General features: G+C 48.9%; 1 protein-coding gene across 3 annotated transcripts in view; it reads left to right on the top strand.

Annotated features, from left to right (window-relative positions):
* UXS1 (UDP-glucuronate decarboxylase 1) overlaps positions 1 to 27,711 on the top strand; it is a 75,689-nt gene that overhangs the window by 29,110 nt on the left and 18,868 nt on the right. For all 3 annotated transcript variants that reach the window (XM_007456821.1, XM_007456822.1, XM_007456820.1), the window contains 4 exons: positions 365 to 425; positions 12,795 to 12,975; positions 24,557 to 24,661; positions 27,471 to 27,530. In XM_007456821.1, the coding sequence (XP_007456883.1) occupies positions 365 to 425; positions 12,795 to 12,975; positions 24,557 to 24,661; positions 27,471 to 27,530 (407 nt within the window). The remainder of the gene's footprint in view (positions 1 to 364; positions 426 to 12,794; positions 12,976 to 24,556; positions 24,662 to 27,470; positions 27,531 to 27,711) is intronic.

Below are 27,711 nucleotides of genomic sequence, written 5' to 3' on the forward strand. Positions count from 1 at the left end.
AGGGCTGGGTCTGTGACTCCACACAGCCGATTTCTTCCTCCCAGGCCTGGGCACGGCATCTCGAGAACACCACCCCTCCCATGTTTTGTGTTCAGCTCTGGCTGCCGGTGGCTGGTACTTACTGACGTTTTCCCTGTCCAGGGGTAGCATTGCATGTCACACCTGTTTGATTGTAAACAAGGAGCAGGTTGATCTTGAGCTCAGGGTTAACCAGTGCTTGCTTGGTTGCTGCAGCACTCTTTTGGAGAAGAGAGGGGAGCAGATAGTAACAGCTCTCAAATCCGGCATTTGTTTCGGTGGCAAGTAGAGAAAATACTCACATGAGATGTTTGACTCTTTCTTTTACAATCTCTTTGTTATACAGCTTCACCCAGAAATACCCGCCTGTAAAATTTTTGTCAGAAAAGGACCGTAAAAGAATTTTGGTAAGTTTACACATCTGATTCTTATTTGTAATCAAGGAATTTGCTTTTGAAATGGAAGTGTAATTCACAACCCATAAGTCACTGGTACAGTGTATACAGTTCAGCGTATACAGTGGTTTATGGTTTGTTCACAAAGTCCTGCACCAGCTCCACATCCTAATTCCAGAACATTTTATCACCCAAAGAAACCCCATAGCCATCAGCAGTCATTTCCCATCCCACCCCCCTGCCCCCCAGCTCCTGGCAACCACGAGAACAACTTTCCGTCTCTATGGATTTGCCTGTTTGGGGCATTTCAAATGATACAATATGTGGTCTTTCTCTTAAACTTCAGTGTTTCCAAGGTTCGTCTGTGCTGTAGACAAATCTGGGCTTCATTCCTTTTTAGAGCTGAATAATATTCCATTGTGTGGTCGTACCACACTTTGGTTATCCAGTTATCAGTTGATGGGCATTTGGGGTTGGTTGTTTCTCCTTTGAGGTTATTGTGAATAATGCTGTTGTGAACATAACGGGTGGGTACAAGGTTCTGTGGACATAGGTTTCCTCTCCTTTTGGGTATATGTACACCTAGGAGAGGAATTACCAGGTCGTATGGTGACCCTGTGTGTAACTTTCTGAGGAAATGTGAAACTTTCCGGAGCAGTGGTTTTTAAACCCTTTGCTGGTTCACACACCACCTTGATAAATACACCAGGGGCTTCCTCGGCTAGTGGTCTGCTTGTTATACGCGAATACAAATTCACCGGTGAAAGAACCCCATGTGCGTGCCGTGCAGCAGTGTGTCCAAAGAGATCGGCACCTTTGCATTATGTAAAAGTGCCAGCGCATGTACTATGCAACTCACCCCCAAAAGTGTACAATTCAGTCGTTTTTAGTACATTCACAGGGTTGTGCAACCGTCATCGATTTCAGAACATTTCATCCCAAAAGAAACCCTGAGCCTGTGAGCAGTCACTCCCCATCTCCGCAGCCCCTCCACCCCTAGTCAACCACGAATTTACTTGCTGTCTGTGGACATTAGCCAATTCTGGGTATTCATACAGGTGGGATAATGGACTCTTTGGCCTTCTGTGACTAGCATGTTTTTAACATTTATTCATGTTGCAGCATTTATCTGTACTTCATATCTTTTTATTACCAAATAAAATTCCATTGTATGGATAGGACACATTTTATTTATCCATTTATCCCATGAGTCATGTGGCAGCTCTTTAAACTTTGGAGGAACTGCCAGACTGTTTGCCACATCGGCTGCACCGTTTCACATCCCATGACATGCAGCAGTGTATGAGGAGTCCGATTTCTCTACGTCCTTGTCAACACTTGTCATGATAGGTCTTTTTGTGTAGCCCTGCTCGTAGGTGTGAAGTGCGTTCTCGTTGTGGTTTTGATTTGAGTTTCCTGATGGCTGACGATGTTGAGCATCTTTTCATGGGCTTATTGGCCATTTCTGTATCTTCCATGGAGAAATGTCTACTCAGACACTTAGCCCATTTTAAAATTGGGTTCTTTTTCTTTTCGTTATTGAGTTTTTTATCCTAGATCTAAGTTTCTTGTCAGACACTTGATTTGCAAGTATTTTTTTTCCCATTCTGTGGGTTGTCTTTTTGCTTTCTTGATGGTATTCTTTGAAGTTTTAAATATTAGTGAAGCTTATTTTTTCTTTTGTTCCTTGTGCTTTGGTGTCACATTTAAGAAGTCATAGCCTAGGGTCTTCGCTGGTGGTGCAGTGGTTAAGAATCCACCTGCCGATGCAGGGGACATGGGTTCGAGCCCTGGTCCGGGAAGAACCCACATGCCGCGGAGCAACTAAGCCTGTGCGCCACAGCTACTGAAGCCCGTGCACCTAGAGCCCGTGAGCCACAACTACTGAGCCCACGTGCCACAACTGCTGAAGCCCACGCACCTAGAGCCCGCGCTCCGCAACAAGAGAAGCCACCGCAACGAGAAGCCCGTGCACCACAACTACTGAGCCTGTGCTCTACAGTCCGTGAGACATAACTACTGAGCCCGTGTGCCACAGCTTCTGAAGCCCACGCACCTAGAGCCCATGCTCTGCAACAAGAGAAGCCACCGCAATGAGAAGCCCGCGCACCGCAACAAAGAGTAGCCCCCGCTCGCTGCAACTAGAGAAAGCCCGCGGGCAGCAATGAAGACCCAATGCAGCCAAAAATAAATAAATAAATCATTTTATTTTTTTTAAAAAAAGAAGAGGAAGAAGTCATAGCCTAATCCAAGGTCACAAAGATTTGCCATGTTTTTTTCTAAGAGTTTTACAGCTTTAGTATTTTACATTTAGGTCTCTGATCCATTTTGTGTTCATTTTTATATGTGGATTTAGATAAGGGTCTCCCATCATTTTGCATGTGGCTGCCTAGTGGTCCAGCACTGTTGGTTGACAAGACTAATCATGGCCTGTTGAATTGTCTTGCCACCCTTGTCAAAAATGAACTGACCATAAATGTGAATGTTTATTTCTGGACTCTCAGTTCTGTCTGTCGATCTATATGCCTATCCTTGTGCCAGGACCACACTGCCTTGATTACTGTAGCTTTGCAGTAAGTTTTGAAACTGGGAATTGTGGGTCCTCCACCTTTGTTCTTCAAGATCATTTTGACTGTTCTGGACCCATTACAGTTCCTTGTGAATGTTAAGACCAGCCCGTCAGTTTCTCCGAAGAAGCCAGCTGAGATTCTTACAGAGACGCATGGAATCTGTAGGTCAGTTTGGGCCGTATTGCCATCTTAACAGTATTGTCTTCTGGTTCTTGAACATGGAGTGTCTTTCCATTTATTTAGGTCTTCAGTAGTTTCTTTTAACTTTTTTTTTTGTAGTTTTCAGAATACAAATTTTGTACTTTCTTTGTTAAATTTATTCTAAAGTGTCTTATCCTTTTTGATGCTGGTATAAATTGAATTGTTTTGCCAGTTTCATTTTTATATTGCATATTCTTTTGGTAAATAGAAACACAATTGATTTTTGTCTTAGGGTCCTGCAACCTTGCTCAACTCGTTTGTGAGTTCTAATAGTTTTAAGTGGATTCCGTAGGATTTTCATGCAGGTCGTGTTTTCTGTAATTATAGGTGGTTTAGCTTTTGCCTTTTCAATATGGATGCTTTGTATTTCACCTCCTTGCCTAACTGTCTTGGCTGGAACCTCTAATACGGTGTTGAATAAAAGTGGGAGGAGCAGACGTCCTTGCCTTGGTCCTGATCTCAGGGGAAAGGTTTCAGCCTTTCACCATCAAGGGCTGTGTTAGCTGTGGGTTTTCAGAGATGCCTTTCATCAGCTTGAGGAAGTTGCCTTCTCTTCCTAGTTTGTTCATTTTGCAGCCAGCCTTGCACACCTGTGATAAATCCCAGCTGACTACCGTGTATAATCCTTTTTTGTATATTGCTGGATTTGATTTGCTAATATTTTGTTGAGGACTTTTATGTCTGTGTTTATAAGAGATATTGGTCTAGAATTTGCCTTTCTTATGAGGTCTTCTTCTGGTTTTTGTATCAGAGTAATAATGGCCTTGTAGGATAAGTGGGGCAGTGTTTTTTCCTCTTTGGGAAGACTTTGAAAATCTGGCATTACAGTTGACCCTTGAACAGCATGGGTTTGAATGGTGCCAGTGTGCTTATTTGTGGATTTTTTTCAGTAAAGACACACTACAGGGACTTTCCTAGTGGTGCAGTGGTTAAGAATCCACCTGCCAATGCAGGGGACATGGGTTCGAGCCCTGGTCTGGGAAGAACCCACATGCCATGGAGCAACTAAGCCCGTGCACCTCAACTACTGAGCCTGCACTCTAGAGCCCACAAGACACAACTGCTGAGCTCGTGTGCTACAGCTGCTGAAGCCCACACACCTGGAGCCCGTGCTCCGCAACAGGAGAAACCACCACAATGAGAAGCCTGCGCACCGCAATGAAGAGTAGCCCCTGCTCGCCACAACTAGAGAAAGCCAACACACAGCAATGAAGACCCAGTGCAACCAAGAAAAATAAATAAATACATATATTTATTAAAAAAAAAAGACACACTGCAGTCCGTACTACACAGTCTGTGGTTGGTTGAATCTGCAGATGTGGAACCACAGATGTGGAGGACTGACTGTAAAGTTATCTTGGATTTCCCACCGTGTGATTGTTTGGCACCCCTGATCCCTGAGTTGTTTGAAGGTCAACTAAGTCGTCTTCAAATGTTTGGTGAAGTTCACCAGAGAAACCATCTGCACTTAGGCTTAATTCAATCTCTTATTACAAACCTATGCACTTTTCTTTTTCTTCTTGAGTTAGTTTTGGTAGTTTGTATCTTTCTAGGAATTTCACTGCTTTAGCTGCATGCCCTAAGTTTTGGGAATGCTGTTTCTTCATTGTCATTCATTTCAAAGTATTTTCTAATTTCCTTTATAATTTATTCTTTGATCCATTAGTTACTTGGGAGTGTGTCATTTAATTTCTACATACTTGGGAATTTCTCAGATATCTTTGTTATTGATATCTAATTTCATTCCTTTGTAGTCAGAGAACATACCTTGTATGATCTGGATCCTTTTAAATTTGTTGAGGCTTGTTTTATGGCCTAGGATATAGTCTCTCCTGGAGGATATTTCATGTGCTCTTAAAAGGACTGTATATTATGCTGCTATTGAGTGGAGTGTTCCGTAGGTATCTGTTCGGTCCAGGTGGCTTATCATGCTTTTCAAGTGTTTTATTCCCTTGTTAATCTGCTGCATAGTTCTGTCCAGTATCGAGGATGAGGTATTGATTTTTGCCGTTTTTGTTGTTGAATTCTGTTTCCCCCTCTGATTCTTTCAACTTCATGTATTTTGGGTCTCTGTTGTAGGTGCATAAATGTTTGTAACTGTTATATCCACTTGATGGATCGACCCTTTTATCCTTATAAAATGCCCCCTCTTTACCTGTGAACATTTTTTGTTTTAAAGTTTGTCTGATAGCATTGTAGCCACTCCGTCTTTCTTATTGTTGTTTCTATGCTGTGTTTTATATTTTCACATTCAGCGTGTTATATCTTCGAGTCGACAGTGTCCTCGTTAGACAGTGGTTGGATCTTATTTTTTCTAGTGTTCTGCCTTTTGAGTAATTGTTTTTTGTTTTTTGTTTTTTTTTGCGGTATGCGGGCCTCTCACTGTTGTGGCCTCTCCCGTTGCGGAGCACAGGCTCTGGACGCGCAGGCTCAGCGGCCATGGCTCACGGGCCCAGCCACTCCATGGCACGTGGGATCTTCCCGGACCGGGGCACGAACCCGTGTCCCCCGCATCGGCTGGTGGACTCTCAACCACTGCGCCACCAGGGAAGCCCTGAGTAATTGTTTAATCCATTCACATTTAATGTTGTTTTTGACATAGTTGATTTTTATTTTTGCCACTTCATTTTGTTTTCTGTTTGCCTCACATCTTTGTTCCTCTGTTCTCCATTACTGTTTTCTTTTGCCTTAAGTGAATCTTCTCTTGTATAACATTTGAATTCCTTTAAAGATTTTTTTTTTTTTTTTTTTTAACTGTATTTCAAAAATTTGTTTTGTTCCTGGTTGCTCTAGTGCTCACCACATACGCCCTAACTCATGACTCTGTTCCAGGTTTATACTGTGGTCCAGTGAGGTGTAGAAATGCCCCCCGCATTAGTTCTGCGTATTACTTCTATCCATGTTACCCAACACACTGTTACGATTATTACTTTATACAAGTTTATATCTTTTAAATAAGCTGAGTGAATAAAGCAGAGAAAGGATATATTTATGGAATTTGTTACATTAACCTTTTTATAACGTTTTTATCAACCTTCATTTGTTCCTGTGGGTTTGAGTTAACTTTGGTGTCATTTCCTTACTGCAAACAACTTAGCTCTCACCTACCTACCTTTGCACTATTGTTGCCAAATATATTTCTGTATTTTATAAGGGTAAATAATATATATTATTTTGTTCAAGTGGCTTTTTCTTTTTTGTTGTGGTAAAATATATGTAACATAAAATTTATTAACCATTGTTAAGTGTATAGTTCTTTGGCTTTAAGTGTGTCCACATTGTTGTGCTAAGTAGTTTGGTCTTTAAATTTAAAGCAATTAAGAAGAAAAGGAAAAAAAGTGCAATTATGTTGCCTTTTATAGTTACTCAATTACTTTATTCTCCCCCCACCCCCCAGTATCATCTGCCTTTCTTGTATGGCAGGTCTGATAGCAATCAATTCTCTCACTTCTTACCTCTCTCTGTTTTTTATCTCTATAAGTTACCGTTGGTGTCTGTAGATTCTCCACTGTAGTTTCTCTCTCCTGCTTTCTCCATCATTTGTTATGAAACGTCAGCTGTGAGTCACACTGGGGTTCCCTGCGCTTCAGGGGTCATTCTCTTTTCCTCTTGTTCAGTTTCCTGCGGCTGCTGTAATAATTCCATCAACCCCGTAGCTCAGAACAACAGGAGCTCCCAGTTCTGGACGCTGGAAGTGTAAATCCAAGTTGTCGGCAGGGCTGTGCTCTGTCTGGAGGCTCTGGCGGGAGTTGTTCCCAGCCTTTCTCTGCACTCTGTTGCAGCCAGTATTCCCTGAAGCCCTGCCTTGTGCGGCATCACTGCAGCCTTTGCCTCCATCACCAAGCGCTCCTCTCCCCATGTCTCACGCTGGACTCATGGTCCACCCTGATCCACTCTGACCTCACCTGAACTAATTACACCTGCAGTAGCCCCGTTTCCAAATAAGGTCACGTTCTGAGGTTCCCAGAAGGACATACATTTTGCAGAACAGTATTCAACCCAGTGCACCTGCTTTCAGACTTCATCTTTGTCTCTGGTTTTCATCATTTTAAGTGTGAGTGTCTGCGTGCATATACCTGCGTTTACATTTTCGTGCATGGAGTTAGTGGAGCTTCTTGAAGTGTAGATTACTGTGTTTCGTCAGTTTTGGGGAGTTTCAGCCATTATTTCCTTGAGCATTTTTCTGTTCCTCTTTCTTCCTTTTTCCCATTACCTGTTGGGGTGGTTATTGGCGTCTCATGTTTGTCAGAGGCTCTATTCACTCTCCTTTATTTTCTCTCTTTTTTTTAAATTTATTTTTGGCTGCGTTGGGTCTTCGTTGCTGCATGCGGGCTTTCTCTAGCTGTGGCGAGTGGGGGCTACCCTTCGTTGTGGTGCGTGGGCTTCTCACTGTGGTGGCTTCTCTTGTTGTGGTGCACAGGCTCAGTAGCTGTGGCGCACGGGCTTAGTTGCTCCACAGCATGTGGGATCTTCCCGGACCAGGGCTCAAACCCGTGTCCCCTGCATTGGCAGGCAGACTCTCAACCACTGTGCCACCAGGGAAGCCCTTTCTCTCTGTTCTTCACGGTGCATAAGCCCCTTTGGTCCAGCGTCAAGTTGGCCGATTTGTGCTTCTGCCAGATCCAGAAGATTGTCGAATCTCTCTGGCCCACATTTCTTTTTGGTTTCTGTGCTTGTCAGCATAGAATTTCCATCTGTTTCTGTCTTATAACTTTTCTTTTTTGTCTCTCTTTACTTCCTTAATCTGGTTTCCTCCAGTTCTTTGAGTATATTTGTGGTGGCTGCTTTGGAGACTGTCGAATCCGTCACCTGGATCCCACAGGCAGTTTTGCTGCCTGGTTGCTTTCCTGTGCATGAGTCACATGCACCTGTTGCTTTGCACATCTCGACATTTTTGGTAGAATACTAGACATTTTGGGTAGTTCATTGCAGCAGCCCTGGATCCTGATTCCCCCCTTCCCCGAGGCCTGTTTTATTTTGGTTTGCTTATTTATTTGTTTGGTGGCCTGGCTGGTCTACTTTGGTGACGTCTGTTTCCCCTGGAGTGTGAAGGTGTGGTGGCCGCTCCGGGCCCTTGTCACGGTCTCCTTCCCTGATTGCTCTGTTGAGCTGTCTGCCTTGTGTGGTAGGCTCTGTTAACTGGCCGGTGGGGTGATCTGTCCTTTCATCAGGGCTTTGCATTATAAATTGCTCCTCCGTTTTACCTAATTAAATTCTGGCCCCTTTGCAGAGGGAGATTTGAGCCCAGTCTTGGAGGTTTGTTCTGACCGGGGAAGGCTCTTTCCTGGGTCTCTCCCCGGTTCCGTCTTCTAAACCAGCTGTTATCATAGAGCTGCCAGCCTCCTCCTTACTGCTTGCCACCCTGCTCTCCCTTATGCTTGAACTTCCCCACTGTCTCTTCCAAGTAAAGTTAGTTCCTTTAGGGAGATCAGTAGCGCCTGATCATTTACAGACTTCCATGCCTGGGGCGGAGCTTCTGTTCCCAGTCGGTGGGCGGTGGGGTGGGAACTGGCTGGGGGAAGGGAGCGCTCGACCAGCAGGCTCGGGGGTCAGGAGTCCAGGCCGAAGGGGACGAAAATGTGGAATGCGGGGGCCCTGCCCTTCCTAGGGAGATGCTACATCTTTCACTGGGAGCCCCTATTTTTGGCCACACCTGACACTCTCACCGGCTCTGCACTGGGTGGAGGGTGGAAGGACAGAGTGAGCCGGGGCTCAGGTGTGCAGACTGTCACGGTTCTTATTAAATTTTGGCAGATTTTCATGGATAAATGTTTCCGTATCTGCTGTATGTCCTTAGGACAAAATCCAGAGACTTAAATGTTGGCTTTTGAATTAATTTTCTCCTGTTGTGGTTGTCTTGTTTCACCAGGTCTGTGGAGCTGCTGGTATATCTGTGACCTTGGCATATCAGTGGTTAGGACCCAGGGGTGTCTGTCCTTGGCCATCATTTCCAGTGTAGGATCGTGCATCCCAAACACCAGAATAACACTTGTGAATCAGTGTTAAACTGTTTCCCCCCAAAAATCTCCCTTTCCTTCCAGAAGTTACAGGAAGTCTCTTGCCTTTTTGGGTGGCTACTAAACCTCCCCGAGTAGACTCTAAAGCCAGTTGTATACCCATCTTTTGGGTGATTTCCATCACATCAAAAATGTGTAAGTATTTAGGCATGAATTGAGAAATACATCAGTGAAGAGAAAAGCTGGTTTTCCTAATCTCCCTGCGGCCACACGTCAGACTGATCAGAAAATCTGAGGCTCTGCGCAAATGTACAAACCCTGCATGGCTTTGCTAGCGTTCTTGTCATTTCCACGTGGGATGGTTTTCCTGTGACACTGGGCACTGTCGAATTCTTTTCACTTCACGCATAACCACAGTCCATGAGCCTAGTGTTTTTGACTCATCTGCCGCCTCACAGGTTAAGTCACATCTCCGAGTCATTTGGTGCCCAAGGCTGGCATATGGTTGCTGAAACTTAAAGCCTTTTCAGTAATTGTTGACACCTTTGCACAAAGAAGAGTTTTGTTCTGAAAGACATCCTTTTTTCTTTTTTTGTGTGTTGATGGACGGGGCGGCATGAGATTGTGTGCTGCCCTGAGCTGGACCCGCTAGCTGCCTGTTGGCCCCGACAAGAGCAAGCAGCACACGGGGCAGAGGTCACGGACTGCAGAGTCAAGCAAAGCTGTGCACGGCCTGATCTGTTTTGTGTACGAGGCCTGCGTCTCCTCTTCCCACCGTCCGCTCCCTGTTACTCAAAGGCCTGCATTCAGCGGTTATTTTCCTGAGGAGGCTGCCTGAGTGCTAAGCTTCTGCCCGTTTTGTTTCTTTTTGAAATGCTTTCCTAAAGGGGTGAAATTGATTAGGAGAAACATTTTATTTTATTTTGGTTTTATTTTTTTTAAATTTATTTGCTTATCTTTTCATTTTTGGCTGCGTTGGGTCTTCATTGCTGTGCGCAGGCTTTGTCTAGTTGAGGCGAGCGGGGGCTACTCTTCATTGGGGTGCGCGGGCTTCTCAATGCGGTGGCTTCTCTTGTTGCGGAGCTTGGGCTCTAGGCGCGCAGGCTTCAGTAGTTGTGGCACGCAGGCTCAGTAGTTGTGGCTCGCGGGCTGTAGAGCTCAGGCTCAGTAGTTGTGGTGCACGGGCTTAGTTGCTCTGCGGCATGTGGGATCTTCCCAGACCAGGGCTCGAACCCGTGTCCCCTGCATAGGCAGATTCTTAACCACTGCGCCACCAGGGAAGCCCGAGAAACATTTTATAACCACCCAGCTAGGTTACATAAATCTTAAGTATTTTAGATAGAAAGGAATTATTCAAGAAAAAAAATTATTTTAATCTATTTTAAGAAAGGCTAAGGCGCTTCCAGCAATTTTGTCACCACTGAGACTAGTGAAATGTTGGCAGCCATCGTGTATGATTTAATGCCCTGCGTTTCTGGCTCCAGGCCTCACCAGTTATTTTAGGTGCAGAGATAAAGTTAGCAAGCTACAGAACATCTTATTTTAGGAAACATTTGCATATAGATAATAGAGTTACATTAAGAGGGGTTAAATTTCTTCTGAAAAGATGTATTTTTTTGCAGAAATATTCATATAACGTCCACAATTTGAGACATACAAAATAAAATTTGTAAGGAAAAAAAAAGATGTAATTTTTTCTGATTTAAAAACTGGGGGAGGGCTTCCCTGGTGGCGCAGTGGTTGAGAGTCCGCCTGCTGATGCAGGGGACACGGGTTCGTGCCCCGGTCCAGGAAGACCCCACATGCCATGGAGCGGCCGGGCCCGTGAGCCATGGCCGCTGAGCCTGCGCGTCCGGAGCCTGTGCTCCGCAACGGGAGAGGCCACAACGGTGAGAGGCCCACGTACCGCAAAAAAAAAAAAAAAAAACTGGGGGAAAATGCAGTAAAACAAAGGTAAGATAAAATGAAATCTTGCCCCGTGAGGTAATCACCAGTGGTGAGCCAGACTGGAAATCCAGTTATTTTTCCAGAAAATTATTTTTTCAAATCATCATTCAGGTGTACAGGTAAAGTGTAAGAGCGTTAAGATAAAACACACACCAGACAAGTCGACAGGTGGTGGAGAGAATATGAAATTAGGACGACTGGGCTGATTGCGTCATTCTGGTGATCTGGGGATTTTGGCCCAAAACTCCACCCCGCCAGATGTCAGTTCGCATCCCTAAAGCAAAGGGGTTTAGAAAATCGGGCTCCCGATAAAGAATAGACACAGCTGATAGGAAACTGTTGGGCATCGGGGCTTCTCAGCCGTGCACGTTCTAAGTGTTTGTATTTGTGTTTTTATCTGAGCACACACATCTCTCGGTGGTGGTGGACGGATGGCTCTTCTTGGGCTGGTCTTACCTGCCCCCTCCCCCAATCTGCCTTTTCTCCCCCAGGCTGCTCTGCTCCTGCCTGCAATAAACATGGGAATTACCCGTCAGATTTTATGTGAACAGAGGACTTCATGGCAGATTAAGTGTTTTTAAACCATAGACCTAGAGGTTAAGGTGCTTTTTCTTTAGGTTAAAAGGAGTGGGTGTTTTCTCTACTGTTAATTCTTTCAGTTTGGAACAGGAGGGTGACGTGAATGTGAATTTTGGAGGAGCAGGAAAGGCAGAGAATATGGTTTCCCACCCTCCATCTGTCTTCTGGGTCTCTTCTTTTCGCTCCTATCCTCCAACAACAAAATACGCTTTATCTAGCCCCCTCCACTGACACTATTTAATTTGAATAATGTCTTTTTATTAGTTTAATTTTTTTCCAGTTATAAGTGCCTTTACACATTTGGTGGGTTTAAGGTTTAGAAACACATTAGTGGTGATCTCCTTCCCCTCGTGGGCCCCTCCGAGCTGCCTTACTTCTGTTTGGCTGGGTTGCCGACACTAGGTAACCAAAGAGTGGAACTTAATCATTTAGGGCCTTGGTCTGCGCACAGTGTCTGTGGCTTATTAATTTGTTCTTATAAACGATTTGGAAGATACTAGTTTATCATGAGGTTTTTTTCTTCTTTTTTTTCTGTTTTACTCATCATTTCCCCATTTTATTTTAGTTTTGAAAAAAATTTTTTTAGTTTTATTTTTCAGCATCTTTATTGGAGTGTAATTGCTTTACAGTGGTGTTTAGTTGCTGCTGTATCACAAAGCGATTCAGCTATACGTATACATATATCCCCACGTCTCCTTCCTCTTGCGTCTCCCTCCCTCCCCTTCGTGAGATTTTTGAGTCCAGTTTCAGTATCACATCCTTGGTTTTTGGTAGTTCACTGAATAGATGCATGTTGCTGATCATTTTTTTAGAAGGTGATTCTAAAAGTACTAGAACCACGTAAGTGATGCTCAGTAGCCCATCCACTGTGAAACAGGGACCTTAATAACGTCAGATTTTGAAACTCGTAACTACTCTTTTCCTGTGTTATCTAGTGGCGGCAGTTTAGATTTGCAGGCTGCTTAGACGTTCCGGAAGGTTCGACTCCCTGCTCTGGGGTGAGAAGAGACGCGCTTTGAAACCTTCCCGGTCCCCCTTCCCGCCCCCTCCTGCGTTCAGTGGAGGCCGCACTGGGACCCCTCGCTTGCTTGGCGCTCACCGCACCCTCCCCTGCTGTCTGCACGCAGGTCACCGGAGGCGCGGGCTTCGTGGGTTCCCACCTCACAGACAAGCTCATGATGGACGGGCACGAGGTGACCGTGGTGGACAACTTTTTCACGGGCAGGAAGAGGAACGTGGAGCACTGGATCGGCCACGAGAACTTCGAGCTCATCAACCACGACGTGGTGGAGCCTCTGTACATCGAAGGTGAGCGGGGGCCGCCCCGTGCCGATTGGTGCCAGGCGGGCGGGCAGGCTCGACGGGGCAGCGGCCCTGGGACGCCGGCTGCCTCGGCCGCGCTGAGTCCCTGTCTTGTTCTGGAAATGGTCTCGCCACGTCCCAGGCACCACCCTGGCCCCTGTGATGGAGAACAGACGGGACGGGGGAGTCTAGATGCGCTGTCACGTGGCAGCCCCACATTCGAGCCGCGTGGTGGGCTGTTGAGGGGGGCTCGATCAGGGCCCCCCAGTCCTGGTTGCTTCACAGTCTGATGCCTGCCAGCTGGGGGGAGTCAGTTCTAGCCTCCAGGGAGCTGGCTGATGGAGGATGCCGGGCTCATAATGAAATGCTCTGTGTCAGAGTTCAGAGCCCTCCGGTAGCTCTGCCACCCTAAATGAATTAGGTTTGGAGGGCGGTGGTGGGTTGCGTGGTGGTCCCCAAAAGATGTGCGCCTCACGTGCACCCTCACTTGCTCTGGCTGCAGCCCTGAGGGTGGGAGGCTGCACCCACCTGCACTTGGTGCGTGCAACCTGGAGCCAGGCGGCCGCCCAGCTCTGAGGCTGGTGAGGCCACACACACACTGCAGGGGTAGCTGGCGCTGCTTTTCCCATGACCCCCACATCGTGGGCCTCCTCCCCACGCATAAAAGGAACCTTGCAGAGCTGGTGTACTAACTGAGCAGTGCTCTTGTGCTGATACGCTGCAGTTTATGTAAATTTCCCCATATTTAAAGGTCTCCAGTGTGCTTCATTATAAATATCTTCGCGTTTTACATCCTTGGTAAAGAGCCCAAACGTGAATTGTGCTAAACACTAAGAAGTGTCCCATTGTTTGGTGGTGTCTGTTTCACTAATACGTTAGTAGCCTTGAGCGTTACCTTAAAAAACTACTAACAAAAATAGTTTGTTAATTTGGTAGAAAACCCATGCTTTGGTGTACATGTTTTTGGTTACTAAAAAGGTTAGACTTGCTAACGTGCTAAATCCCAGGGGAAATCCAAATAGTTCATCATAAGGATGTAACTCCTTTGGTGCCTAATTAGTAAACCGCCGCCCCCTTCTAAAAGGCTTTTGCCTTTTAGGTAGACAACCAAATTGAGCAGCAGTGGTAACTCAGGTGTGTGCTTTGAGCTCTGACACCACAGCTGTTCTAGGCCACTTCTGCCACTTCTGGCGCTGGACTTCATGTAGAGGGCGCGCGCATGCGCGCACACACACACACACACACACACACACGCACACACACACGCACGCACGCACACACTCACTCTCCCTGCCCCTCACTGCCCCACCCCCTGTAGTGCGCGGGCTTCTTCCAAGTGCCAGATCGCTCCCGCCCATCCCGGCCTCCTCGCTCTGTCCCACAATGCCCCGCCGGACTCTGAGCCCCTCACGTGGAAGGGCCATGGTTCGGGGACCGTTGTGCTTTTCAAAGATGGTGATCCCTCCTACCCACTGAGGTCCCAGTCACAGCTGAACTGAGCTCGATGGCATGAATTATTCACTCCCCGCCCCCCTGCTTTGCGTGGTGAGAGTGTGTAACAAAGTACAGACACTCGGTGTTTACTCTCTGTGGGTGCCTTTTTCCTAATAGAAGCAGCCTTAGTTGATCTGATATTTACAGCATAGCAGGAATGTCTTTCTGCCTTGGCAAGTGTTTTGCGGGATTGTGTTGGTCTATTTGTTTCCTGGGCTGACAGGTGTGGTTTTTAACGTGGCAGCAGAGGTGTCACCGGACCTGGCAGCATCCCAGCAGAGCTTCACTAAGTTCTCCTCAGCACACGCTTCCTCCTCTTATTTTCAAAGTGTGGCCCTCGTGGTTTATTCTCTTTCTGTATTTCCAATGGGGAAGTGACTGTTGTCTGGGCTCAGGATGTGGTGGTCGATGTGGAAGATTAACTGTGAGCATGGTAACTCACGTCGGGGCTGAGATGGCACCGTGACCCCAGGGGCCCCCTCGTGTAATTAATTATGAAACGATCAGACAGGAAGCATTGTTGTCATGGGGCTTACGACGGGGGCCTCTGTGTTGTCTGGGTTAGATGTTTGGGGCAGAAAATCGTTGCTTTGGAAGGAATCCTAAGTAATTATTGAAATAACTTAATCGGATTTCCTGTTGCTTTAAAAGAACTCTGGAGTTTACCCACCACAGCGTTTAAGTTTCACATGTTGAACCCATCCTGCGAACTGGCTCTGGAAGGGGTAAATTTACCTGTTCTTCCCACCCACCCATTCAGGACACCGGGAGGTTTCTGAGAAGCCGGGGTCGGGTAGAGGGTGTGTGTAGTCTGTGGGGTGGACGCCAGGCCATCGGGACGGTGGTGATCGCTGAGCTGTGGCCCAGGACGGCTCCGTGGACGCGGGCGGGCGTCTGTCTGGGGAGGGGGCCCCGGGGAAGCACAGGACAGCGGGCCGTGACCGGGCTCTCAGAGCAGAAGGGAGCAGGGAGCACCGCGTAGGGCGGAGGAGCTGTCTTCGTTTTCGCGGGTGGCTGGATGGACTTCAGGTCTCTGTTCTGACCTGTCGGGACCCCGGAACAGTCCCTCCCGTCCTCACAACAGGGAATATGAGCAAGCTGATGACCCGCGGCCCTTCTCGGCTCCAGCAGGGGGTGGAGGTCACGGGGCAAATGGCCACCTGGGAGCTGGAGATGGTGGTGGACACAGAACCCTGGCTGGGGCGGAAGCAGCTGCAGGCGGGTGGGAGCTGCCCACGGGCAGGGACAGCGTGCACGGGCCTTGAGTCCGGGCCCTGGTTCTGGGGGTTGGGGGCCCTGTAGTGAGCTTCACCTCCAGGAGCCCCACGAGGTTCTCAGTGCCGATCAGCTTTCCAGCTGGGGGAGGGGAAACGAGCCTTCCTGAAATCTGCCCAGAGCACCCTGTTTTCCCCTAAAGGCCTCTCAGGGTGACGTCCCCCAGGGCCTGACCGACAAAGAGGAGACGTGGGCCTGGGACCGTGGGGCTCCCCGGCCTTCAGTGGAGACCCCGAGGGTGACAAGCAGAGGAAGCATGGGCCCAGGCCCAGGTAAGGAGGGGTCTCTAGGGAAACTCGGGGACAGCTGGGGACACCAAGCAGGGGCATGGGGTGGAGGTACAGCCTCTGACCCCGAGGGCTGCAGGGCAGCAAGTGCAGCCTGTGTCCAGCCAGTGAGCTCGAACCTCGTGCCGGAGGCCTGTTATCTCCCACCCCTGGTGCAGCATGTGTGCCTTTCAGCGAAGAACTGCAGGCGTGTTCCAGGGCACGAACACAGTCTGCAGAGGCGGAGCAAACTTCAGACCCGGACGGACGTGGCAGAGACTTGGAGTTACCACGAGGGCCGTTTCAGTAACTATGGTCAACGTGCAAAGGGTGCTGGTGGGGAAAGCAGAGTCTGCAGGGATAGGTGGGTAATGGAGGCTGAGAGGTGGGGACTCTCAGAATCAAAGGGAAATGCCCGGAATAGAAAGCATTGTGCGAGAAGTGGAGAGGGCCTCCGATGGGCTCATCTCAGCCGAGGAGACGGACAGTGAGCTTGAAGATGTGTCAGTGAAAACTTCCCAAAGTCGAGAACAAGGAGAAAAAAGAATAAAAATTCAGAGCCGGGGGCTTCCCTGGTGGCGCAGTGGTTGGGAGTCCGCCTGCCGATGCAGGGGACACGGGTTCGTGCCCCGGTCCAGGAAGGTACCACATGCCGCAGAGCGGCTGGGCCCGTGAGCCATGGCCGCTGAGCCTGCGCGTCCGGAGCCTGTGCTCCGCAACGGGAGAGGCCACAGCAGTGAGAGGCCCGGGTGCTGAAGAAAAAAAAAAAAAAAAAATCCATAGCAGAATATCCAAGAACTGGGGGCAGATTACCGAAGGTATAACGCACACACAGGGAGATTCCCAAAGGAGAAGAAAGGAGGGAACGGGGGCAATGTGTGACGTAAGGATGGCCGAGAATCTTCCAAAGTTAGTGACACGGACTACACCAGAGGCCGAGGGAGCTTGCAGAACACCAGGCAGGATATGCCCCCAAAATCTATGCATTCAACTTGTAGAGAATTACTGATGAACAGAAAACCTTGAAAGAAGCTGAGACGGGTGCAGGTCACACCTCACCCACAGAAGAACAAGGATGCCGATCACACAGACTTACCTTCAGGAGCCGTGCAGAGAAGAGTGGAGGGAGATACTGAAGTAGTTGAAGGAAAAAACCTGCCAACCTAGAATTCACTATCCTGTGAACTTATCCTTCGAGTGTGAAGGAGAAATAAAGACTTTGAGGAATCTGTCCCCTGTAGACCTGCTTTGCAGGAAGTGTTCCAAGAAGTCCTTTAGAGAAGGAAAGTGATGCAGATCTGAAACTCGGATCTGCATAAAGAAAGAAGGAATTTTAGAGGAGGAATAAGTGATGGTAAAATTAAAACTTCCATTTTCCTTTTTCTTAATATAACAGGTAACAGTTCAGAATAATAATAGCTGCTCTCAGGTGATTACTGCTCATGATAAATGGAAGAATGACAGCAGTGTCACCAGAGACAGAGGAGGAGTTGGGAATACTCTTACATGAGGCACCTCATTGCCTGTAGGTGAGTCGTATATGGTAAATTATAGGACAACCACTAAAGGGATTTTTTACAAGGTATAATTGATATGCCAAAAGATGAGAGAAAACGGGATCATCTGCAACGCTCAGATAAAATGAGAGAGGGCAGAAGAGTGGAAGAACAAGGAAATGAGTAGAAAATAGCTAGATAATACAGTAGATATTAATCTAAGTCTGTTGATAATCACTTTAAATATGAATGTTCTAAATACACCAGTTGAAAAACAGATCGTCATAGAGGTTAAAAAACAACAAGACCAGGCTTCCCTGGTGGCGCAGTGGTTGAGAGTCTGCCTGCCGATGCAGGGGATACGGGTTCGTGCCCCGGTCTGGGAGGATCCCACATGCCGCGGAGCCTGCGCGTCTGGAGCCTGTGCTCTGCAATGGGAGAGGCCACAACAGTGGGAGGCCCGCGTTCCGCAAAAAAAAAAAACAACAAGACCCAAGTATGTTTTCTGCAGGAAACCCACACTGTATATAAAGATACAGATAGATTAAAGGGATGGAGAGAGGTGAAGCATGCTGACACGAATCGGAAGAAAGCTGGGGTCGCCGTCTTCACTTCAGACCAAGTAGACTGCAGAGCAAGGCAAGCTATCACGGTAAAGCCAGCGCATCCTGACGTAGGGTCAGTTCTCCAGGAGGACGTCACGGTCCTCCCTGTATGTGCGCTTCACAGAGCTCAGAACTGATGGAATGAACGGAGGAGGGGATGAACCACCGTCATAGCTGGGGACTTCGACACGCCCGCCAGAATGGACGGGTCCCGCAGGCAGAAGATCAGTGAGGACATGCTTTCTCGCAACACCGTTGATCAACGGCATGTGATGGACGTGTACAGACTAGTTCATCCAGCAACAGAGAACACGTTATTCTCAAGCTACATGGAGCATCTACCAAGACTGACCACATTCTGGCACAGAAAGTACACCTTGACAACCTTTTAAGTTTGTTACTAGAGTAGAAAACAATTGAATAGAAATTATATAAATGTACTTTCACATCACAGTGGAATTAAACTAGAAATCAATAACAGAAAGATAGATGGAAAACCACAAAGTATTTGGAGATTAAACAACATACTTCTAAATAACACGAGTCAAAGAAGAAATCTCAGAAATTTAAAAATATTGTGAACTAAATGAAAACTGGGTTTCGTGTTTATGTATTTGAAAAAGAATAACATGGAAGAGAATCTTAATTTTTTTCTCTTTTCAAAGGACGATTGTTTCCTGATGATAAAAGTAATACATGCATGCTACAGAAAATTTGAAAAAGGATAAAAAAGAAGAGAATTTTAGAGGAGGAATACCCAGAAATACTCTGTTCTCGTTAACATCCAATCATTTCTTTAAATGTGATCTTTTTTAGATTAAACATGTGCTTAATAGGCAGTATAATTATATGGTTCAATTTTTTTTTTTTTAATTAAAAAGATATTCTGTAAAAGGTCTTTCTCTTCCCTCCGTCTCCATTTCTTCCCAGGTCCCAGCTCACCTTCAGGAAACTGCTCTTAGCATTTCTTTGTTCATCTGCAGTTTCCTTTTTTTTTTTTTTTTTTTTTTTTTTTTTGTGGTACGCGGGCCTCTCACTGTCGTGGCCTCTCCCGTTGCGGAGCACGGGCTCCGGATGCGCAGGCTCAGCGGCCGTGGCTCCCGGGCCCAGCCGCTCCGCGGCATGTGGGATTTTCCCGGACCGGGACACGAACCCGTGTCCCCTGCATCGGCAGGCGGACTCTCAACCACTGCGCCACCAGGGAAGCCCCATCTGCAGTTTCTTTATGTGACCCAGTTAACACATCTAGGTATTCATAATTCTCCCCTGTGGGTGGAGAAAGTAGCATCTTCTATATTGCTCTGAATCTTGTTGATTTTCTGCTTTTTGTATCCCGGTGATCCTTCTGTATCAGAATTCACAGGGGGGCCAGCGTGCTGTGGCCACCCCACCCCGGGCCCATCCTTTCCCCAACATAAAAATTACATGCCGAGACCTGCCAGGATGCTGCTTTGAACCTATTTAAGGAAATTATGTGAAAAAGGAGAACACGTGTTTGCTTTACTGTTTAGTCTCATTAATTTGAGCTCTTTCCGGCTCATTTCTCAAGGGTCCTCTTTTCCCAGCTGTGGTTCTTGCACTCAGCCTTGTAAATGGGACAGGGCCTCCGGAGGGTCACTTGGTGGCCGACGGCCAGCACGAATGGCTGTGCCATTCTTCCTCCCCCAGCTGGGATGGTTGAACATCACGCTCATTTTTGGTGCAGTTTGTGCTGTGTAGTTGGCAGGCTTTGAGGGCTTTTTTCCTGGGCTGTGAGGGCTCACCCTGCTGCTCTGTTGTTAACGTTTCTTCGAATTTTCCGAGCACCTCTTGTGGCTGATTGTTTACGCTGGTTCTGAAGCTGCCCCTCTCTCCTCGTCGTAATTCCTTCCAGAAGCCTCTGTCGGGGACTGGCGCTGTGTCCTTACTGTTGCGGGCAGGACAGCCTCGTAGGAAAGAGGCGCTGCTTAAATCAATGCAAGGAATGGTCTTACAGGGTGTGTCTTGGTCCTTCCAGCTGCGGTGGGTGGGGACAGCCGCTGGGCTAAGCTGTCAAATGACGGGAAACACGACACACCAGATGGAACGGCCTTCGGATGAAATAAGTCCCCAGTGTGCAGCCCATCTCGACACTGGCCGACCCCACTGAGCACTGCTCCCATGTCAGCCTTGCCGTGCAGGGGGTGTTTCCAGTTGCAGGTTTCCTGGGTCTGCCCGGGAATCTACATTTGCACGTGCTCTAGGCTGCCGTCCTGCAGAGAGCGGGGCCGTCTGCGGATAAAGCGTGAGGAAGGACGCGTGTGGAGCCCTCGCTGAGGCAGGAGGAGGGATTGGACCCCCGAGGTACGGGCTGCCAGCGGTGACCGCGTGAGGTCCTGACCACACGCCCTGACGCCTGGATCGCACTGGCGTGGGTGAGGATGCGCGCGAGGACGCTTGTGTTTGAGCTGCGCTCTCTGAAGTTGCCCTTTTTCCTCTGTCTTTGATGCCGTTTCCTTTTTTTCCGCTGTATGTGTTGTCGCCTCAAGTGCGAGACCAATGGTGAATCATTTGTGCCAGGAGGTCACAGCCCACACGCCTTGACTGACGCCGTCTGCAGCCCTGCAGGGGGTCTGTGAACCGGGAGGGGTGCTGAGCAGGCTCCACGCCGTGGCCCTCGCTCTGCAGGCCCATCTGGAGCCCAGCACAGCCCCACTTGCTCGGGCAGAGGTGGGGAGTGACGAGGTGTCCCTGGGCTGCTGGGACCCCTTGCAGCCCCTGGGCCTTTTAGCAGGTGGGCGGGAACTGATCCAGCCCCTTACCTACAGAGCTGTCAGCTGGAAAAGATAGCTGTCAGCTGAGGTTGATGGGATTCTGTGAGAACTGTCTTGTTAATTCACAATTTGCATAGAACTTCTGTTTTTGTTTTTGTTTTTTTATCTGTGTGTCAACTCCGAAAAACTTCTGGGGGTCAGAAAGCAGTCACAGGATTTTCCTCTTAATTAGATCAACCCCTTCAATGAATTCCCATATGGACAGACTGTAAACCATTTTAAAAGGTTTTGTGTTTTTTTAGTTTCTTGAAAAAGGATTATTCTTTGAACAGCATGGGTTCCATTTTTAAATCAACCCAGTAGTTTTAAAACGTGGTTTTACAAAATACATAAATACACACATGTAAGTAAAGGTCCAGAGTCTTCTCGCCTGGAGCGTCTGCGGCAGGATGCCAGGGGTCCGGGCACCTTTCATTCAGAAGCTTCCCTGGGGGGCTCTGATTGCAGAGCGAGGACTGAGGAGAATTCTCTGCAGGCTGACAGGGTCGGGGGTAGAAAGTGAGGGGAACAAACGCACAAATCAGAACTACTCATTTCCACCTCCGCTTTGGTAAAGGCACTGATCCTCTTTTTTGCATTTGCTCTCACCGCTCCTAAGCCTCTTTTTTCTATTTTTACCTTCGTCACCGTGTTTTAAGTGCACTAACCAGCAGTGTGAAGTATGTTGTTGTGAACTAGAGCTCCAGAACTTTTTCATCCTGCAAAACTGAAACCCTGTACCCACCAAACAGCCCCTCCCCCAGCCCCCGGCAAATCGTTGGTACTTGCTGTCTCTGAATCTGACTGCTCTAGGGACCTCGTGTGCGTAATAGAATCGTAGAGCATTTGTCTTTTTGTGACTGGCTTATTTCACTTGGAGTAATGTCCTTAAAGTTCATCTGTCTTGTAACATGTGTCAGAATTTTCTTCCACTTTAAGACAATAATATTCCACTGTTTGGATTTACCTTATTTTGTTTATTGGTCCATCTGCCTGTGAACACTTGGGCGGCTTCCATGTCTTGGCTGTTGTGAATGATGCTGTCGTGAACATGGGTGTGCAAATATCTCTTTGAGACTCTGCTTTTTAATTCCTTTGGCTATATACCCAGAAGCGAAATGTCTTATATGTTAATTCTATTTTTAATATTTTGAGGAAATGTCATACTGTCTTCCACAGTGGCTGCAGCATTTACGTTCCCACCGGCAGTGCACAAGGGTTCCAATTTCTCCACATCCTTGACAACAACGTTTGTTACTTTCTGCTCCTATTTTGTTTTTTTGGAGTAGTCATCTGATGGGTGTGAGGTAATACCCATTGTGGTTTTGATTTGCATGTTTCTCATAAGTGACGTTGAGCATTTTTTCATACGCTTGTTGGCCATTTGTATATCATCTTTGGAGAACTGTATATTCAGTGCTTTGCCATTTTTTAATTTGGTTATTTATTTTTTGTTCATTTGTAGGAGTTCTTTATATATTCTGGATATTAACTTATCACATGTGTGATTTGCAAGTATTTTCTCCCGTTCTGTAGGTTGCCTTTTTGCTTTGTTGATTGTGCCCTTTGATCTTGGCAGAAAAGTTAAGTTTGATGTAGTCTCATTTGTCTGTTAATGCGTTTGTTGCCTTTGCTTTTGGTGTCACATCCAAGAAATCTTTGCCAAATTCAGTGTCATGCAGCTTTCCCGCTATGTTTTCTTCTAGGAGTTTTATTACTTTAGGTCTTATACTTAGGTACTTAATCCATGTTGAGTTGATTTTTGTGTGTGGTGTAAGATAAGGGTCCAGTCTTATTCTTTCACATGTGGATATCTAGTTTTCCCAACACCATTTGCTAGAGACTGTCCTTTCTCCATTGAGTGGTTCAGCACCCTTGTCAGAGATTGTGTGATCATACACAGAAGGGTTTGTTTGTGGGCTGTCTATTCTGTTCCATTGGTCTTTATGTCTTGATGCCAGTAACACACTGTTTTGTTACTGTAGCTTTGTAATATGTTTTGAAATCAGGAAATGGGAGTGCAACTTCTTTTTTTTCAAAATTGTTTTGATTATTTAGACTCTTGAGATTCCATATGAATTTTAGGATGAATTTTTTTCTGTTTCTGCAAAAAAAAAGGCTGTTGAGATTTTGATGGAGATGATGTTGCAGAGTATTGTTTTTAGAATAAGAAGACTTAAAAAAATAAAAAATCCCATCAGGAGTTTGCTGGAAAGTTCTTAGCAAAGCAAGAAGCCACGTCAGTAAACACCCAGAAGACGGGACCTGCAGCCTTGCACATGTAGTTCTTGCCTCCTGTGGTGTATGGTCCTGGTATAGGAAAAACCGTAGTTACCAGGTTATACCATGAGTCTGTCTTCACCTAGAACCCCTTCCCAAAGACGCCGTATGCACAAAACCATCCGGGTCCTGGTGGCTCACGTGTCCTCCATCCCCCAGACGCCCTAGGGCTTGAAAGAGCGTGATTGTTGGGGTGAGTTGAGTGGAGACCGAGCCCCCTGCCTGGAATACTAGGCTCTCCTGGTATGAGGATGAGAAAGCATCGTCTGCTGCTCACCCTGGGGTGGATGTGTCGGGAAACAGCCCTGGGTCCCGGATGGCACTGCAGTGATGCCCACGCCACCCCAGGGGTGACAGAAGACTTTCGGGGGGACAAGGGTGTGTGATGTGGGGAGGTTGGGTAGTGTTTGGTCGGGGGCTGGTCTCTGAGAACGTCATACTGCAGAATTCATCATGGGGACCTTTTTTTTCAAGTTTGCCTGTTCCACCCGTCATCTCTGAAACCTGGCTCCTGAGGTGCCCTGACCTCAAAGGACAGCAGTGGTCCTGGCTGGGAAGAGGATGCGGGGGCAAGGGGACAAGGGGCGGACGGGCAGGGTCCCTGCAGGCGCTCATGTCGGGGCCGAGCCGTGTGGGAGGGAGGGTCCCACTGGCAGTGGTGTCTCGGACCCCGTCCCCCGGCTGGCCTCGGCGGGGGTGGTTTTCCTTGACTGTAGCGCAGTGGGTGGCATCACAGACGCTGTGTCTGCAGGGATGGCTCCCGCAGGGGACACGGCCCTGCCGGCCTCTGCTGTGGGGCAGGGGTCGCCTGACCCTGGGGAGTGAGGGTCGCAGGTGGTGACATTAAAGTGGTTACGTGTGTACCAGGGGAGTCGTGCGGAATCCAAACATTTCACCATTCGTGGCCTTAAAAACCGCCCTCCGACTGTCACCTCTGGGTCTGTCGTTTATACGCAGGATAAATAAAAACAGAGCAAAAGGCCCTCTTCTCTCAGACTTCTGTGTACTTCGTGTCAGCTTTGTTTTATAAGTTTAAAATGTTGCTTCTTTTAATATTCATGCTTAACTGGGTCTGAAGGATCAGTCTGCCCTCTGATTTGAGTGCTTTATCTGGGACAGATCTTCTCAGAGAGCAGTCAGCTTGGTAATCAGACCGTTTCTGATTACAGGAGAACAGGCCACGTCAGGGGCCGGCACGTTTCTGTTCCAGGTTAATGAGACTTTCGCTTTTTGTTTAAAGTTCTTCCCATCGTGCACATAAACTAGTTTGTAAGAAGGAACGTGACAAGTAGGATTTCAGCGGAAGACACTCGAACACCTGCGTTACACGGTCTGATTCTCAGGAGTTCAGTCGTTCAGTGTTTTCCGTGGACGTAACAGGCGTGGTTTTGCCCCCACAGTGGACCAGATCTACCACCTGGCGTCTCCAGCCTCGCCGCCCAGCTACATGTACAACCCCATCAAGACGCTGAAGACCAACACCATCGGGACGCTCAACGTGCTGGGTGAGTTGTGGCCCCCTTATCTTGCATCTGCTGTCGGGGTGTCTCGGTCCAGCGTCGGTCACTGACGGTTCTATTCCAGTTTGATCTTGGTCTTCGGCCGGCGCCCCCCAGCCCCCGTCTCCGTCCGTGGCCTCAGTGTGACTTGCTTTGCCATCAGAACTTGTCATGGGGGGCGGTAGTGACATCCGCTGGCCCCCGAGCGGCCGCCCTCCCCTCCTGCGCTTTCCGGGACTCGTGCCATGTGAGCCTCGGCGGCTCTGATCCGAGGTGGGGCGGGTGGACTAAGCCCACGCGGTTTGTGTGCTGCCCCTGGGAGGATGGGGAGAGCGCCCCTCATGGGGTGGTGGAGACTGAGCTCTTGACTCTGGACTGACGGCAGGACTCGCCCTGGAAGTGGGAGGTGAGGGCATGAGCACCGTCCCAGGTGGCCACACGTGCGAGTCCACAGACAGCTGGCCTGAGGCCCAGAGTCTGGGCCGGGTACATGCGGATGATTGAAATCAGGCGCTTCAGTTCCCACAGGTTTAGAAAACCAGGGGTTTGGGTTAGGTGCAAAGTGGAAGAGAGGAACCACTTCTTTAAATGTCAAGTAAAAAGTGGATTTAATAAGGGAACATTTAAGACAGGTTCCGTAAATGGGTTTGGGAAATAGCGCTGCATTTTAGTTTGAGCGAAGCTGGGAGACAGGCGTGAAGGGCGGTGGGGATGGGCGCTCCGTCTCTTATACTAAGCCCTCAGGGAGCAGGCTGTGCAAGAAGTGAAGGGTGATTCCTCTGATCCAGAGGGGGCGTCGGCCTGCAGACGGAACAGAGCCCGATTGTGCTCACAGGTGCGCCTGGTGGAGATGCCCCGTTCTTGGCACTGCAAGCGCCTGCCCCCTCTCTCCAGCTGCCCAGCCCCTCCTCCACACAGAGCCAGAGGCAGTGCGGGAACAGCCTCGTGTGCATGGAGTTGTTTAGAAAGACGACTTGCCTCCCACCCGTCCCGTCCACTGGGGGCGCTCAGATGAGGATTACACTCGGGCTTGGCGACCACAGTGGACGGACAGGTTCCCAGAGCAGGCGCCCTGAAGTGCCCTTAGAGCTCCGGGGGCGAGGCTCGGGCTGGGGCTGGAACCACGAGTGAAGGCGGCCTGGAGGACTGAAGGGGTTGTGGGGAAGGGTCTTCCAGGGGCGACATGGACAAAGCCTGCAGGGGGACAATGGCCAGGCTGGAAGGAGACCCAGTGGGACTCGGTTTTCTGAGCTGGGTGCAGTGTCAGTAGCTCTTCCACACTTGGGGCGGGTGCTCTGAGCTTGGGGAGCCCGCCCTCTGCGGCGTCACCCCCTGCCGGCCCTGAGTGTGGCTGTGTCTTGGTGAAACCTTGTCCAGTTTCAGTGCAGACACTGGCCTCGCCCCAGGAGGGGGCCTCGTGGTGAGGGGTGTTCTGTGACTGTGTCCCTGTCAGTATCCTGGCTGTGATGAGGTGCTGGTCTTACACATTGTTACCGTTGGGGAAACCGGGCGAAGGGCATCTGTCTGGCTTACTTGTAACAACTGCATTTGAATCTAGGCTTTTCTCACATTGCAAGTTTAATTAAAAAAAAAAAAAAAAGATCTCGGGCTCCTTCGTGACTCCCAGTGTGTCTGTGCAGCAGTGGGTCTGGCGGGGTCCACCTGGCCGGCACCTGTGGGGTGGGGACACGGGAGGTGGGCCCGCAGTGCCGTGAGCCTGTAGGTTCCACTTCAGCTGCAGCCCTTTTGCCGTTGTCCTTGAGCTCGTCGCGGCGTCTGCACCTTCACCAGCGCTGTTCTCTGTACTTGCTGTGCATCCTCGGGGCTCCGCCAGATGCTTCTATACACTCACGCTGGGACCCTTCTGTCTCGCCCCCCGACACCCCCGGGATGCCCGCAGCTGGCGTGCGCCCTGAGCCTCTCCCTCCGGTGCACCTGACGGCCCGAGTTGGCCCTCTGCCCTGAGCAGTTCCCGGCGAGTGGCACGGCCGGCCCTTCATCCCGTGGCGTCTGTGCACAGAGGCTCCGTGGGGGAGTTGTTTGGGAAGCAGGGGGTTGAGTGCAGGCAGTGGGTTTCTCTGGGGCAGGGCCTGCTGTGTTGGGACTGTGAGAGCCTCTGGAGGACTTACCTGAGCACTGCAGGTGACGATGCTCTAGTCCGTTCTGCGTGGAGGGGGGTGAACCCGGGAACGGTTCAGAGCAGGACGAAGATGTGGCCAGTTGCTCTGGAGAAGATGCTCTGGAAGCCGGACCTCAAAGGAGGGAGGGAGGGTGCGGCGTGGAGGTGCCCGGACAGGAGACGGGCTCGGGGGCAGTCGGAGATGCCTGGGGCGTGTGGGGAGTGGGGGCAGGAGGCCGACCATTGAGGGGGACGGTGGGGGGTGGGCTAAGGTTCGAGGGGCCTTGCCTTCTCCCTGCGGGGGTGGGGCGGAGTTACCTGACGAAATACTGGGTGGTACCTTCGGGTGAAGGAATCTTTATGAAACTCCTCAAGTCATGACTTACAGTAAACCCCCGACGCTCCAAGTCGTGACTTACAGTAAACCCACAGACTCTGCGTTGGGCCCTGCTTGTAGTTAGTTACAAGTGTCCACAGCTAAATACTGTGCTTCTGGAGGTTCATTCGTGCTTTCCTTTTACTATTTTAATTTTGGTTCCAAAGTAGATGCAATGAGTGTGTAACTGAAGATGCACGGATGATCAGATACAGTTAATACTAAAAAAATGCTTAAATTGGCTACAGAAATGAGCGTGTGCACACGTGTTTTCCCTGTTCCCCGAAGGTGACGGTGTCCTGGTGTGTGTCTCTCTGCAGGGCTGGCAAAGCGAGTCGGAGCCCGTCTGCTCCTGGCCTCCACGTCGGAGGTGTATGGAGGTGAGTGGGTGTCGCTCCGGCCCCCTGGACGGTTGCATCCCATCTCAGGCGCAGAAGGGACCAGTGAGTGTGGACTCCATTTCCAGGAAGGCCCGGCTGGCTCTTGCTCTCCAGCAGACGGCAGCAAGGGGCTCCCTCCTCCGGCTGGGGCAAGCCTTTCTCTCCCGCTGAAGGACCACCC

This window comes from Lipotes vexillifer, unplaced genomic scaffold (assembly GCF_000442215.2).
Source record: "Lipotes vexillifer unplaced genomic scaffold, Lipotes_vexillifer_v1.1 scaffold777, whole genome shotgun sequence".
Classification (NCBI taxonomy): domain Eukaryota; kingdom Metazoa; phylum Chordata; class Mammalia; order Artiodactyla; family Lipotidae; genus Lipotes; species Lipotes vexillifer.